Genomic DNA, 17,232 nt, shown 5'->3' on the forward strand with positions numbered 1-17,232 from the left:
AAGACTTTGTCCAAATTTTCTGCCATACATCATAAGGAGGAAAGCATTTATTTCATGTGGTAGCTCTCAAATCACAGGTACCTGCCAGGACCTTACCTTGAAAAGTTCAATGGCACACTAGCAGACCACACTATTGGACATGTTGAGATGCTGAAGCAGCTCCACCTACACCTGCATGGTCCAGTTTTGCTCCTTCAATAACATGTGACAACTAAATGACAGTTAAAATTGCTGACTTCCTGTTCTTATATCTCTGCAGATTCCCTCAGTAACTCTTGCACGGGTAGCATGGGTATTTTGCCACCTACCCAAAGGGGTTGCCCAAATATCCCTCTATGCCTAAAGAGAAGAGTCAGTGCAAGGGCCATAAAGCTTCTGTGAAGCCCAGAAGACTTGTGAAAGCAGGAGAGATGCACCTCTGCACTAAGGGGTGCTCAGAATCCTGGTAGCCTTAGAGACAACATGAAGATGAACAGGTTCATTTGTGCATGTCAGAAAGTAATCAAACAGGGGAAATAAGACAGAAAATTAGATTGTCATCATTACTGAATCTCATTATTGTTATTTTTTGCCAACAAAGCAAATCATAGAAACACCTGTTAATCTCCTTGATTTTGTCACCTGCATACTATTTTATGTTTTATAATGCCACTTCACTCTTAAACCAACAGCCACCTTAAGGCAGCCATAGACTCAAAAGTACCTGGGTGTTGTGCTGCTGAAATATCCAAAGAGGCGACTGAACAGTTACCAGCGATGGTTATATAATGTAAGTAGCCCATTTCTCATTTTGGAGAGTGATTGCAACAGGAAAGCTGTCAGCTCTGCCCAGTTACTAAAATTCCTTGCCACACTTATACCCTCCCCAATTCAGCACTGTTTAAAAACATTAACAGAAGATAATTATACTTTAGTTCAATTTTTAGTTACCTTCATGTGGATCCCTTGCTCCCAAAGACAACCAAGAGACAATTGTATTTCAAAGCACAAAGAACACAAATTTGGATTTTGTACCACCTTTCTTTAAAATATGTCAAATATTTATCACAAGATTAGAAAAACCAAAACAACAAAGTTGAGGGGGAGGGGGTGTTTGCTTGTGCTTGTTTATTTGTTTGTTTATTTTTCTAATGTGTTGAATAGAATAAAGCACTTGGCTGTTAATTTAAAAGAAAAACAACCCAAAAAGAACAAAAAACCCCAACATTCCTGGATTACCAGGCTAATCCTAATTGAATAATCTTTGCAATCTCTTGTGAAGTGCTGGTCTCATCTTCCTCCAGATTGATGTCCCTCCCTACCAGGCTTGCATCCAGAGATGAAAACTTGGCCACCAGCTGGGAGAAAAGAGGCTTTTGCCTCAGTCTCACAGTAAGTAACTTGGCCAGCCTCTCCAGCTTTATTCAACTGTGCAACACTGGGTAAGTCTAAATCAGGAGCCAAGGCACAAGAAATGTCAAGATCTGCAGATAGGTGAGTTCATCTTGGCCTCCCTGCTGAAAACTATGGCAAGGTTTTGAAGGGACTTGAGAAGAGAAGTAAAGGTGGCAGCTTTGCTTTTTGTGCCGCTGCCAAACACGTCTTAGGGCCAGAGGGGAATATCACATTATCAGGCTGCAGCTACAACAGCCACCAGGCTGTTCTGACAGGGAACAATTGGTAACAGAAGAAACCTGTGCTAAGTAAATATTCCCCACTCAGAAAGGTACCCATGTTAAGAAAGGAGTCCCAGAGATGCCCTAGGTATCCTCTTCCATGACACAACAGTCCATGGGATGGTGTGACTGGGCCTGGGCCATGGCACCAGGTAACAGCACTGTGACCTCTGCTTCCCTCACCAGTGCAAACCCGAGCACCAGCCACTCTTCCAGACCCTTGGTGTGGTTACCAGAGGTTGTACAGAAACCCAAGAGACAGCCCTACTGCAAGCAGCTACACCTACACTGATTCATTTTATGTCCTCTAGGCAATCACAGCAGGGGGAAGCCCCACCATCTGTCCTGTCACTGAGATTTCAAACTATGCAAGAACAATCATGCAAAAACAAGTCAAGGGGCAGTCACGGGCTCAAGCTGTTCCATCTCAGCAGCTCTGTCATTCCACTCCCTCTTCTACCTCAGTCCAACCTGAGTGGCAGGTAGTGCCAAGCAGCACCAGCTTTGACTGAACCAGGTCATCATAGCTGGCTCTGTCCATCAGCCTTCTGTTGGTCCTCGTCATTTCATCATCTCTTCTCTTGCTAAAGCTACAATAAAGCTCCACTGTCATCTCCTCCTGCTTAAAAGCACACCGACCCACCAAGAAGACACGTCTGCAAGAAAACAGCCAAGCAAAATGATCAAAAGGACACTGGAGGCCCTTTTGGCAGCTCTGGAAGGGGTGCACAGGGCTGTGTGTGTCACCACCCCTACCTCCTGGGGAAACCCAAGAGCAGCCGTGGTGTAGGACCAGAGGTGGCAGTCCTGTGGCCAAACCTAGGGAGACAAATGATGTTTGCTTTTCAGGGCTGCTGTTTAAGTTTACTCTGTCAAGTCTCACATACTAAGATCAAACCTAGGGAGACAAATGATGTTTGCTTTTCAGGGCTGCTGTTTAAGTTTACTCAGCTCTGTCAAGTCTCACATACTAAGACGGAAATCCAAACAATTAGTTCTCAGTGCTGCCCAGCAGCCTAACTATTCTTCTGTGGTTCTCTGCCACTTGGTGACCCACCTACAGGTCATTTTTAATCAGAAGACAAGGGACAGTCTGTGACAATTAAGTGACACTGCAAGCAGAGTCCATGGCTCCTAACAGGGCCTCACACAGCTGGGGTGCCCCAGCTGCTGCCTAAAATTGTCTTCTAAGAACTACCCAAAACAGTCCTTACTCTTAGTCATTACTGATAGCTGTGGTAGTGGTAAACATGAAGTCCAGGAATGGGAAGGGCATAGATTATATCAGCTTCACATACTCTGTTTAGAGGAAATGAAGGAACTTCACCTGCTTACAATCATCTTTGCTATTACAACTAATCTCTACTGAGGTCTCCTCAAGCCCACATATCATCAACATTTTTTAATAATCATATTTTCCATGTTTCTAAGCTCTACCAGAAGGCACCAAAACAAAATACCACATTGGCTGCCTCAAATGCTTTTCTGGCATATACAGGATGGTTTTCTAGGCACTCCAAAGAAAAGCAGAAGTGTTTTGAACCTGATTTTGCAGAGATTAAATATTAACAATCCAATTCTTACTATGATTCTGTTTAGGGAAACCTAAGAGCTTCATCTATAATTTATGTCTTCTGTAGGGATTCCAAGTGCACATAAGCAAAAGAGAAAAAAACAAGCCAGGGTAGTCATTCTTGCTCAGACATAATTCTGCTACTGCAGAGTCTCAGAAGGTGACTCAAAGTTGTCTTGTGGGAATTAGAGGCTACTTCTCCAGAATATACCAGTGGAGTGCCACATGGGGATGGTTTACCACCCACAGAGAACATTGTGTACCATTGGAGCTTTGTGTTTCTCAGCAGACCACACTTTGGGGCTACTTTTAGGAAGATCATTGGACTGCGTTATACTTCTGTACTGTCTCCTCATTGTATATTTATTCTGGAAATTCTGCCGCTTCTGCTGCACTTTTTTATATCTCAACAGCCAACCTGTGCTAGGTATTTTATGACCAATTTTGAAGAGCTTGTTGCCTGCCCAAAGAGAATGTTTATAGCAGGGTTTTTTTGATCTTCCAGGAGCATACCAGGGTAATCTGGCTGATATCTCAGTCTCTTGTGGAGCCTTTAGCTTGTCCCCTTTCTTTGGTCAGAGGAAGCTCAACACAGATGATCCTACGGAACAGGATTAACACATAAAGTTTGATATAATGTTGAGTCAAGATTTGCTGTGTATTTGCTCCATCCTTCCCTACAACCTATGCTATACATGCAGAATTAGATGCTGGCTGAGGTAGGGAAAAGAAATAAGAGGAGAAACAAAGTTCAGAGGTTAACTTCTACCTCCTCACAATGTCTTCTAAGAAGAATACAGCACACGCTTCCTACACATTCAATTGTATTCTTGAAAACTTTTCCTGAAATTAAGTCAAAAAGTCCTCAGGTGGGGAAAAGCCCTTTTCCAGGAACCTGCTGTTTTCAAGAAAATGTGATTGGTATATCACACAGAAATTTCTGGTGTCACTGAGTGTGGATAGGAAGTTTTCTCTCTCCACCATTTTTTACACAAATGGGTGAATCAACAATTTAAAATCAGTGTCTAAAATGTCAGGCTACTTTATCATCTGTAAGTGGAACTGCATGGTAGAGGGTGATATTCAGTAGAAAAGAAAGAGCACTGACATCCCTATTTTGAACTCCCTCCTCTTACTCTGCTGATTGTATGGACTTCTTGAAGCACTTGTAGATGCTGAAGCTACCCTTACTGGGTACCCCAAAACTCTTGGGTATTGCCTTCAAAAGCCTCTCTACTGCCTGATTAAAAGTACACGTTGTCAGTTATACAGCATGAATATAAATTTTTTCCACTGACCTGAATCAGCATCTTTCAGGCTCTTTTAAAGGGCACAAAAAATTGAAAGAGAGTTCCAAATGCACAACAAATTGAAAGAGAGGATCAACATGTTTTATGGTAGCATGTAATTTGTGTTTAATTGGTAGTTAGTGGATAGTTAGATGCATGTAAAGTCTGCAAGTTGGCTAAAAGATTAAGGTCCTTAAACTGCCTACTCAGTGGCTTTCTAACTGAGATTCCTACTAAGAAAAGCTTGGGCACTAAGAATCTAACTTGAGTGATTTCCTATTCTGAGAAATAGTAACTGCTTCTGAAGCTCCTATATTGCATCTTTACATTCAGCTGGAAGAAAACATTTTCAGCTTTCTGGAGGAAAAGAGGAACAGAAATTCATCCTACTCACTCTGGTCTTTTTCCTGATGTTAATTAAATACATCAAAGAAGACGTATGGTGTTTGAAGTTTGCATAGAGATACTTTAATCAAAATGGTATATTTGTATTTGAATTCTATCTCAGGTTCAGATTAATCTAAGTGGCAGTGAAATAGGCCACCCCTTCACATTTCAGCTCCATACAAAGCTCCTTTCAGCCAGGCTTAACAACATGGGAATAAAACAGAGTGATATGAAAGACAAAAAGCACTAGGAACATAGACAGCCTGATTTTTAAAAGCACAATTCCATCACACTCCAGAAAAGCCCTGAAATTTAGATGTACAGGCAGACAAGGTGGCATGAACACATATATAGGAAATTTAAACAGTACCAATATTTAAGTTTTCCCTCAAGTTCTCCAAATACCAAAATCTTTCCGCTCTTCCTAATCCTGCACAATTATGGCTTTCCCCTGACATGTAGTTAAAAATAATCTTTTGTTGCCACATATTTTCAGTTTGGATTCAGTAGGATGATGAGGGACTTTCTCTCCTTTGAAAATCACACAATTTATCTTCAGGAGCAGTTTTTCTACCACTAATTCATAATGCTATAAAAAACCCAGTAAGCCCAGTTTTTCTGATTAAGGGAATAGTATGAACCAGATACTCACTGAATATGCCAAAAAAGGCCAGCTCACTAAGTAATTCTGCACTTGTCTTGCTGTGAGCTCTTGAGGTACATTTGGAGTGAATGTCACCAACAAGTATATCCCTGTTATTGTCAGTGCTCCTCCTTTAAAGAAAAGGACATGTTACTTTGGCAATACAGTATTTGGTAATCATGGTTATACTTGACTTCCATCTAATTAGGAAATAGTTTCTAGAAGAAAATTTAAGTCCATTTAAACAGATCTATACCTAGGCAATTGGATAGCCTTGCATTTGTGGCCTTATCTAGTCTAATTTTTATTAAAAACTCAAAGAATTTTGGAAATGTGAAAAAAAAGTTATCAGTAAGGCCGTGTAAATTAGGGTTACAACTCAACAATGCATTTTCAAATACTGTCAACTCTAAACCCAAGTGTACAACAAAGGAGAATTAATCCTTTGTATTTCCCCCAGGCACAAAGCTCATCACACAAACTTAGCCTAAACTGAAGGGACAAGTTTCCTACTAGTGCAGTCAGTCAGATCATTAACCAGTGCAAATAAACATGACTGTCCCAAAGTCAGTGTGGCCACAGAGATCTGCACCAGCCATCAACCTGCCCTGGAAGCATCAGATGCAGCACACATGTGCCAGTCCAGTGCTCACGTGGAGCTGTCATAGGGCCAACATTCTGGCTGCTCCCTGTTGTATTTGCAGATCTATGAACTGTTTCATAAAAGGATGATTTGCAATAGACTGTTCAGCCACTAGGCTGCCAGGGCCCCTTTTCAAGGTCGAACTTGCATTATTATGCTTTTAATAAAAATCTGCAAGTTCTGCATTGTGGACATCTGCCTGTGACAAACACAGATGTTCATTGAAGTATCAAGATAGAAGTGAGATGATCCTAAGATCATAAACTGTATTGGATTAAGGAAGATATTAGCTAATCAATTTTTCTTCAAGTAATCATTAAAATTCTTGGTAAACCTATAAATCGGTGAGGAATGCAAGGCTCAGGAATACAAAACAAAGCACATCCGGAGGGCTTTGTTGGCACTGCTGTCTCAAACAGCTCTCTTGGAAAAGCAGAACTGTGTTATATTTATGTTCTTGCAAAACCATCACCATATTTCCCATCATACAGCTCATTCTTATGGAATGTAGCAACATTGTTAAATCCATCTTGCAAAGTCAAACTCACAGAAATAAAATAAATCAGCTGAACGCTAGTTAAAGCAACACACAGTGTTTAAGGCCATAAGGGAAACATGATCTGTGAAGGGGGGGGGGGTTTGAATTTAGCAGCTGAGCTGGCAAACTTGGATTCCAAACCTAAATAAATCGTATATAGTATTCCTGGAACGATACTGAACAGATCTCTCCAACACATTCATGAGAACAGCTGTCCTCACTATAGTTTGGACAATCAAGCCTAGATGTTAGGAACCCACAGAAATATCAGGTGCCCTGCATCAGGTGCACTGTCCCAGTTGAGATGGCTTGGTGCAAAGCCCAAACCCCGAAATCTGCTTTTCTCTCACTATTACTGTGTTCAAGGTGGGCAGTTTTGATATGCAAAAGAATCTTGGACACAGACAAAATGTTGACAGGCTTTTACAGTGAAGACCATATTTCCCAACTGAACACTTGACAATATGATTATTTGTTTTTTGAAGTGATAAAACTACAACCAAAGGGAAGTTATCACTTTAAATTGAGCTTGACTTTTTTTGCAGTAGCTATGCAGTAAGAAAAAAAAATTCTTATATCTGAAGAAGTAACTCAGTAACTTCCCTGATTTTATTAATTTTTTGTTGTACTCATAAAGATAATACTAAAGACAACCTCAGAGGCAAAAATAGAAAATGAAAATAAATATGAGCAATAAGGACACATAAGGAATGAGTTATGGTGTAAGAGCAGAGGATTTGGGAATACAGTCTTTTCCTCATGCATTGAAAATTTTGTCTCTTTTTATCACTTCTTCCTAATTTTGAAAGTATCTGCCTTGAAACACTTGCTTGGGAAAGTGGGAGTGTGAAGGTGGGGTGCTGCGTGAGAGTTACAGCTTGCTAAGCATATGGCAGCACACATGTCTAAATTAGCAAATGCTTACTTACCCAATATATCAGCAGTCCTCATGGTCTTCTTTAGGAAAAAGATAGAAATAAATGCACTACCTAGAATAGATATATAAAGACCTTTATATATACACATATGTTTGTTAGAATATCAAGTGCTACAGCAAAAACCTGCCCTGGGACAAGTTTAAATATACCTCATGCTGTTGTTGCACCATACCAAAGATATAAACAGCCAGCAGTCCATTTGTGCAAGCCACCAAAACTCAGTTTCTGTAAGATTTCAGATGTATCCAGCAGTGATACGTGGTTGAAAAGATGCAATGCCCTTCTTATCTCCCACGCAGGGACACTGCTTAAACTGCTCTGATTCAGTCATGTGTGGAAATGTCAGGAAAACTGGGCACTGATCAACCTTACTGTTTCACTGCCCATTTGGCTACCAAGTCACTGTATGGACTTGCCCAAGGCAAATTGCATCATAGAACAATAAAATTCTGCTTCTTTAGTCTTCAATGTATTAGAGGCTTAAAAGCAAAGTAACAGCAGTACAGTTGAGAAGAAGAAAGTCACTGCAAGAACATAGTATTTAGTATGATCTAAGTGGTCATGACGTCTGCAGACAAACAGGGAGAAAACCCCACACATGTACGGGAGCACTGTCCGTGGTCTTTCACAGTGACTTGCCCTGAGGAAGGAGAAAGCTGGAAGTGAGTCCTAGAAATGATTTCCTGTTTTCTGGGAAGCACTTTCTCTCATTCAGCTCTTGCATCTGACCTGTGGCAGCTCCTAGTCCTGCCTCCTCAGGATGGAAGCAGGGGGGAGGTGAGCAGCAGCAGTGGGGAGGTGAGCAGCAGCAGGGGGCAGATGAGCAGCAGCAGTGGTTAGGGCAGGTTTTGTGGTTAGCAGCTCAGTGTGGACATGTGCTATAGACGAAAGAAGGGCTTTGAACTTAGGATGGATGAGGCTGGGAGACATGGCTCTATTCCAGCACACAACATCTACCTCTAAAAAGAAGAAAAAGAGGCTGGATAAAAGAGATGAGTAAAGTCCTCTGTGAGAGGTGCATCAGCAATGTTAGATTCATTCAGAAACCTCAAAGAAAGACTGCTCAGGAGAAGCAGTGAAGGAACACATAGAAACAGTCATGGGATGCTGCTACAAGAGCTCTCTACTTCTCTACAGCATGGTTTATTCTTGAAATAATTGTTCAACATTTTTACAACTATCTTTGCCTCTTTATCTCTATTGTTCTCATGGAAAACTTAATTTATGGTTAGCTAGTAGATGTACTCTAGAAAAATCTAGAGAGGTTCATACCAAGAAGTAAACAGAGAACTGGAATTCAGCATCAGGCCTCTGTTTTCCAGTCAGTAGAAAATCAGATAGAGCAGAAGCCATAAAATTAAACTGCAGCAAGAGTGATGGGGATCTGTGCAAACGAGTAAGTGCAATAAAAGGATCTTCAACTGAAAATGCCTCATTGAAATTAGGTTTCCTGATATGGTTTTCTTTATTCAATTTTGCAGTGATGGCATTGCTGGAGTGAAGACACTGATGGTATCCAGGCAACACTGGTAATAGCAGAGCTACGTAGGTTTAGAAAAAATGAGACGAAAACCGGTAAAGAAGCAACAGCATCCAAGATAGTGCAGGAATTAATTACTGCTTTGTCTCCCTGCTCTCACAGCTTTTACAAATCCCACCTCAAGCCACTAACCTAGATAGTCTCTGTCACAGCAAAGAGCTGCTGCTTAAAGTACTGATACCTCAGTGATTTTTTTTTGCTGTTCTTTTTGTTTGTTTGTTTGTTTGTTTTGAGTACTCCATGTCTGGACTCTCTGCCTTCAGCAGAGGTCTAGTAAATGCAGTTCCACTGTTGGCATCCAATGTGGGGTAAGATGAGTTATGCCCAAATGTCAGCTCAGGGGGATCACAACCTCTGAGGCTGGCAGTGGGCACAAGGAAGTGCTGGAATGCAGCCAGATGAGACTTGTCCCTCTGCTTTAATAATGCATTCAAAAGCAGCAAGCCCTGTCTCCAGAGACAGCTGGTATTGCACCAGAGATCATCAGCTTAACAGAATCTATGTATAATTAATACTCTATGATGTAGAGAATATGTAGAGGAATCTAAAAATAGGAGAGATTTTAAGAACACATATTAGACCATCTGTGAGTAGAGAAAAAGCTGCAGTAGGAAGGGAGGTACAACACCAAGATGAATGAGACCCAGGAGATACTCTGAACACAAAACACAACTGTCTCTGGGGTAAGCTGCCAGTGCTCCAGTTCCATTCAAGTGAAGAAGAAAAGGAAATGGGGTAAATAAAAGAGAATAAGCAGAGAACAGTTGCACAGACCTGATGAGATGCTAGAAGACATACATGACTGATCAGAAGCCTCGCAAACTCTGGCTGTTACCCCCAGAACTAAACTTTAAGCAAGTTATGGTAGCATGGCCAAGAGAATGTGATATTTTAATTTTACTTTTGTTAGTTTTCTGGGGTCTAAGCTCCCAGGTTTGACCTTGGGGTAGTCTTCCATATTCTTCAATTTTCGAGGTAGGCTTGACTCAGATTAAAGCAAAGAATCCAAGAGCTGCTTGTCTTGCTGCAGATGGGTCAGGGAGGAGGAATATGAAAGGAGGCCTGGGAATGCAGGCTAGTGTTTGCCAGTTTTGACTTCTGCTGGCTTTGCAGCCTTTTCTGGCTGGTGAGACAAATGACAGACATCAAAGTGTCCCCCAGGAGCCCTGTGAGACATCCACAGCACTCCTAGTGCTCTGCTCCTCTTCCTTAGCCTCCTTGTGCTCCCACTTACAACCGTGGGTGCACTCAGTGGCTCAGGACATCAACTCCTCCCGAAGAGGCAGTTTTAGGCACTTTGCCAAAAGGCCAACACACGCTCTCTGCTCTCCCCTCTGCTGGGTGGCCTCCAAGCTGATGCTGCTTTGAGCAGGAGGTTGGGTTAGGCACTTCCTGAGGTTCCTTCTAACCTGAGTTCTCCCAGGACTCGTGGACTCTTTGCAGGAGAGTGAGTGGACATCCAGAGGCTGATAATTAGGCCTACCAGACATATGAATATAAGCCCTCAGTGTATCCCAAATTCAGTTACTAAATGCAGACCTGCTGAAACTCCCCAGTCTCTCCTCTCCTTTCCTACCCTCTCTCTGATCACAGGTGAGGTGTCTTGCATCTTCCCACCTCTCCTCCTCTCTACCAGTGATTTTATACCCCCATACTTTCTTCCTAGCCCACTTCCCCTTGATTTCACCCCATCACCACAGTGTAAGTTTGATTCCCTACCGCTCAGCCCAAATTTTTCCTTTCCCATGCCAGAGTTGTTTTGCTCTTCCTCCACAGAAACCTCCGCCTCCTCCACCATTATACTGATGTGAGAAATAAACTACTGAACATTATGTTTTTGTCTGTGAGTGAATAGACTGAGGAACCTGGGTAATTGCAGTGCTAAAAAGTATGAATACATCTTCGCAATTTTTTTTTAAATTTGCTTTCTTTTTTTAAAAAAGACACATAGTTATAGAGATTGAGATCTGTGTCAAAGTGAGGAATAGTTTTCTTCTTGTTGGTTTGGTTTTTGGTTTTTAATTGGTTAGCAATAGAATGCAACAATACAGAAACCTAGACAAAAAAATCATGCCAAAGCTGGCAGTAGCTCAGGAGCAAAACAAGCAATTTATCATTGTCTGAAGCCTTGCTGGTTTTGAACCACTGTCTCTGGGAATGCTACACACAGACAGCCCTAGGCCTGGATTATCAGCCTTCAAGTCATCAAGGCAAAGCCTGGTCACCTGAGAAGACTTGTGTACTTTTGGGTGAATCAGAATAATTTTTTAGCTTTTTCACTAATTATTAAGGTAAAACTTCCAAAAGTAGGCAGGGATGCAACTCCCTTTCCCAGTGACAATGGTAGCCTGCTAGATGAAGAGAAGGGCAGAAAATCTGTGAGATGATCTGTTAAGGATTAAACATCACAGAACCAGCACATCCTAAGGTAATCCTTGAGTTTGTTTCATGCCCTGATTGCATGCCTATATTAATACCCATAATTTGAGAAATAAATGGGTCCTGTAAAATACTTGTATCTATACTACAGAGCCTTTCTTAATGCTCCTGAAACTCAAATGGAAAATATGATTTGACACTACATCAGAATGATGATAAATAAAATAAAAACTGTTGGGTGGAAAAGGGGGGAAAGGGTTTGGTTTGTTCAGGAGCATCATTGTTATCTAAGAATCTTCATCTTTTCATACATCAGCATAAACCAGGCTGGTTTACTTTCATTATTGAATGAATATATTAATTATATATTGAATGATCGTATATTCACGTATATTGAATGAATGTGTATTCATTGCAGCATGTGAACTTCAATGTAAATTGGAAAAAATGATAAAAAAATTTGAGGTTTTTTGTGGTATGCAATTAAGTGACTTGAGGAAGGGCTGTAATGGTGCTACACATAGCTCAGGCAGCTGCTCATTCTCTTAGGAGAGTGATCATTTACAATTATCTCCATATGTTGGTTTTCTCCAGCACAAATAGAAATAAAGAGTTGTGCGATGTGTGGGTTCTGCCACTAGCAGACAATGAATTGTGAGAATCCAGCTCACAAAACAACTCCTCTGCTTCCTAGACATGAAAGCTGCAGTTAGGATAAGGTTTTGTTTGTTTCTTTAAGAAAGGGATAATACACAACAGGAGGAAAATATAGAAAATACATAGTGACTCATTGCATGTGTTCTGTGTATTTTGTCCAATCCAGCCATAAAAACTCAAGTGAGTGTGCATGATTTATTTTTCCTATCCAAAACTATTTCATTACAATTCACTATCAAGTTGTTTTCCTAATACTCAAGCAATTTATGAATATGATCTTTTTACTTCTTGTTTTTACTGTCAAATCTTACACTAAATAGTTTTTGTAACAACTGCTCATAACTTCGAATATTATTATATTATTTCTTTTCCTCTTTTCAATTTCTACATTAGCTTATGCACTCTTTAAACGATTAGTGCTCTCCTTACAAATGCAAAGACTGCTTGCATTACTGTCTTCTCCAACAGTTTAAGAAAAAAAAAAATCCACAAAATTTCATATTTGCTTCAAATGTAAATTCTCTTAAGCTTAACAGACTCAGTCAGGTAAAGGCATTTAAACTCACCCATGCAGAAGAACACTTCACCAGTGGTCTGGATGAAAATACCAAGGGAAGAGAACTAGATATGATTCAAAGACTATTGCACCTCTCTCAGTTTATGCAACAATATTTCAGTTTGAGACCAAGCATTTACTCCGTTTTATACAACTTAAGGATGTGCTTCCATCTAATCAAGCAGATGAAGTTCACCAGTTGATTTTGCCCTAAATCAGTTGAGCAGTGCTCAGGTTATGAGGATGCAGCTGCTGGCAGCCACATTCCAAGATGTGGCCTCAGATTATGCTTTATATGAACAAACCCTCAGCCCCTCTTCCAAGCTGAAGTGATTCAGGACCCTCCCAGTACTGAAAACTTGACGATGCTTCAATCCATCCTCAAACACAAGCTATTGTAATCTGCCACAGAGTCAGGAAAATCTGGATAGTTGATGAGTTACATAGTGCATTTAATTGCTGCAGCTCAAATGACACCTGGGAACAAATTCATTACATCTAACTGACTTCTAAAACCTATTCTTAGTTTATATGATGGAGATTAATGTTCCACTGAATACAAAGAAATACATTACAGACACCTCTTGACAGCTGTCTTGCACACTGAACCTGTAACATTTCTAACATGATCAAAGATTAGTACTGGAAAAGTGGTGAACAAAACATGAAACATTTTCCCCATCAGAGAAACTGCTCTGATGAGCGACCATTAAGGTGAGCTTAGTTCTGGAACCTGAATTATAGGACATACACACTGCAGAGAGAAGGAAAAATCCTGAATATCCTTTTTTTGCTTTTTCTAGACAAGTACAAATCAAGTCCTTTAAAAAATAGTTTGGTGAATGTTTCTTAGATATCATTAGTAACAGAGTCCTCAGAATTCCAAGTTCTTGGGCCACAAAGATGTTACATCACAGTGAGTGGGAGAAATCCATTTCTACAGGAGCATCTGAGAATCTTCCTAAAGCACCTCAGGAATATAACTTTCCTAAGAGTGAAGCCCCCCACTGCTGTTTACAAGAAGCATATAAAATGCAAAGGGATCTTAACAATGTCAGGCTAGGTGAGGCAAGTGTAAAACAACTCCCCACAGAATGATGAACACTGCAGAAGAAATGGTCTCCAATGCCACTGACCTTCCTCACCTTTTCCATCTCCAAGTCATTCCTGCAGGCAAAAGCAAGACGATGAGCTAAAAACCACTGCAACCTAAAATTACCCAAAACATGAGTTTTACTTTTTAAGTATAGGAAGTTTCTTAATGATCACATCAAACATGTATTACTCCTCCACTTTTAAATTAAAAATTTACTAATTTCTCCTCTTGAAGAAAACAACTGCTGTCTTCTCAAACTATTTAAAACCCTGAACAGATGTAGAGCTTGCATCATTGCAAACACACACAGAAATATTTCTACTGTGTAAGAAGAAAAAGATATAGTTTTTCTAGCTTAATTCTAAAAAAAACCAAAAAAAATTTAAATCTCTTGGCACCATGCCAATTCATGATCTTTGGTGCTGTATTCTTTTTAAAACAAGACACTGGAACAATCGGGCTCAATAGAAAGAGGCACAAAGTTTTCACTATTTAATTGATACTGGGTTAAGTGCAAAACCCAGTTGGATGTAGTTAAATGTGGTAGCAGAGATAATAGATGCTGGCTCCATCTATTTTAAGAAGCTTCCTGTCTCAGAAGTCTGGAGATATATGATGGGTGCAGCCCAAATTCATTCTGGGCAGAGACTCCAGTCTGTCTTACCCTCCTCCAAACCCTGGTTTCCAAGCAAAGGAAACTCTCCCTGCAAACCCAGCGTCACGGAGACCTGCAGAGACTCCCCCTGATGCCTGGACATAGTGCAAAGCACATTTCTCCTCAGCACACCACAGGTACTGCATTTCCAATGTCAGAGAGAGTCAGCCCCTACCATATGGGACATGTTGACACCGAATTTGGGAACAAAGTGCTTCTCAGAAGGTTGGACTTTGGGTTCAGGTATGCATTTGGAGTTTGTTATCAAGTACTTAATTTGTTCATTAAAAAAATTAATTTATGAAAGACATTCAACAATACCTCAAAAAAAACCTATGAGCTATACTCTGCAAAGGCTACCCGCCACCACTTAAAAGTGGTCACAACTCAATGAGACAACTATTTCTTGATCTTTTAAACTGGAAAACCTGCTGCCTAAACTACCCTTGGCCCAGTTGTTAGCAGAGGGTGCACATGTGACTTGGGCAGTTTGTCATTGCCCTAAATTATGAACTCTTTTGAAATTGAAAGGATGCTCTCTCTCTGGCTTTAATTTCAGAAGACATGAAAGTATCTTGTAGTAGGAAGTGTTACTGGGAAGTTATTGCTGTAATTGGCTGTCTGCACAATTTTTACTTGCTCTTCCTTAAGGGAATGTTTGCTAGACTAAATAAAATTTCAGATATTTCTATTGTTTGGGCTATGAAATGGATACTGTCAGCTGATTTATGGGAACGGAATATAAGATATTAAAGTGCTTTCTGGGATCTTCCAGAATAAGCATTCTGGGACAGTTTAAAAAAAAAAAAAAAAAAGTAAGGGAAGTAGAGAATGAAGGAATCACCAGATGCAACATTTTTTCACGTTTTGCAAAAGCAAAGAAGGAATCTGCTTGGATAAAAATCAACCCTAAATGTGATCTCATCTTTTTGAGTTTAATAAATATTAGGATTTTTCTTCCTACTCATTGATTTTTGCTTTTTCTTTCTAATTGTCTATATTTGCATTTTATTCAGTTTGGACAACAAATGAGATTAGCCAATGTTCTCGGATGTTCAGCAATGTCTGACAATGCCTACAATTGTTACAGATATAACTACTGCCACCAAAATCACACTGGGATATGTCATATTAATTTACATTTTCATCTCAGGTAATGTGTCATTCATTTCTTTGAGAACTCTTTCCTATTATGATGAACTAACATGGCTTTAAATCTGAAATTCTGCAATAGTTTAACATTAAAGGTTAGCAGTAAATTGCCTGCAGTTTCCTTCTCCCTCTCCCTCTCCTAAATTGCACCTACATATTGTTAGCTGCTTCCTTCCACTACAGCTAGGCAGTCCACTGGGAAGGTATTTCATCTTGTCTACCTTCCCACGGAGAATCACTCACTGCAATGTCACTTCCAAGCATGCAACTGGTAGCTGGAGACTACAGAACAGAAATGTTATCACTTGCCAATAGCAAGTAAATGAGCTCCAGCATATTCAGAACAGGTGAGATCTCTCAGTCCAGGATGTTTCAGCCGTGGATGTGAAGTGCCCAGGTTAAGGGATGTAGCTGCACCCTCTATTCCTGTTTTTACAGCTTCTGTGCAATATTGCCCTGTCTACCCTGCTTTACACTAGCACAACATAAAGACATATTTTCAAATGTGTGTTACTTTGTCAAAGAAACAGACATCTCATACCTGAGCACCTTAATAATAAAAACCCCCACATGAGGTAAAGAGTGAGATCATGTTGCTTCAGCTAAAGTCCAATTAATCTGTACATAAAGGAACAAATGAACATGTTTAATAATGTCCTTAAATGTACTAAACATTTTGGAAATTTTGAGGCCCTTTTTGTCACACACTATGGGGTGTCAAGCGAGTTTGTCCACATCAACATGAATCATGGTGAAGGGCAGGGAACAGGCAGCAGAAACCATTTCTGTGATGGTAACACAGAAAATGCATTGTGGGTACTCGAGATCAGAGCACAGCTCTGAGCACGCAGCAGGATGCCAGTCCCCCTCTTTGGGGGCTTGCAGAGCTGGCAACACTTACAGCACTGGGCAGGAGCTAGCAGAGCACAGTGACACAAAAGACAAAACCAAGGAAAAAGAAATACATTAGAAGAGTCTTTGATTTAAGTAGACAGTTTTTGTCAAACTGTCAGTTCATGTAATTATATGAACAATTTCTTTTCAAACGACGACATTAACATTTTCCTCTTGTGTTCCTGCTGCAGTTTCTGTGGTATTATTCCTCTAGCCAGAAGCAAGCATTTGATTAAAGCACATACCCGAGCAAGAAATGGCAAATTGTCTCACCTATGACAGAAACACATCCCAGTGGAGCGACCAGAGCAATGGGGGCGAGTCCATAGGCTGTGAAATTGCCCAGTTCTGCAAGCCCCAGCAGGGCAATCCCACACCACCACAGCTTGCTCCTGTAGCAGGGCTTCGGCTCTACTTGGCAAAGCAGTCGCAGATGAGCGCATTTCTAGAAAATTAATTGTTAGGAACAGGCATGAATAGAAAGACTTCCATTGTATTCTTATGTCTGACAAAAGTGGAATAATTAAGGGGGCTGTCAACTTCAAATTCCAGGTGTATTGAGGTTTTCTTTTTAAACATGACTTTGAACATGTTGTTGCAGAGCTGTGTGTTAACTCGGCGCTGCTTCAGATGTGCT

At 40.5% G+C, this 17,232-nt stretch overlaps 1 protein-coding gene across 1 annotated transcript in view; it reads right to left on the reverse strand.

The window, feature by feature from the left end:
- NIPAL2 (NIPA like domain containing 2) overlaps nt 1-17,232 on the reverse strand; it is a 49,770-nt gene that overhangs the window by 11,000 nt on the left and 21,538 nt on the right. Inside the window, exons 3-5 of the mRNA XM_041412546.1 lie at nt 16,869-17,040; nt 7,658-7,717; nt 5,557-5,678 (exon numbers count right to left, since the gene is read on the reverse strand). Of these exons, the coding sequence (XP_041268480.1) occupies nt 5,557-5,678; nt 7,658-7,717; nt 16,869-17,040 (354 nt within the window). The remainder of the gene's footprint in view (nt 1-5,556; nt 5,679-7,657; nt 7,718-16,868; nt 17,041-17,232) is intronic.

Source organism: Onychostruthus taczanowskii, unplaced genomic scaffold (assembly GCF_017590055.1).
Source record: "Onychostruthus taczanowskii isolate IOZ18803 unplaced genomic scaffold, ASM1759005v1 scaffold4, whole genome shotgun sequence".
NCBI classification, from domain to species: domain Eukaryota; kingdom Metazoa; phylum Chordata; class Aves; order Passeriformes; family Passeridae; genus Onychostruthus; species Onychostruthus taczanowskii.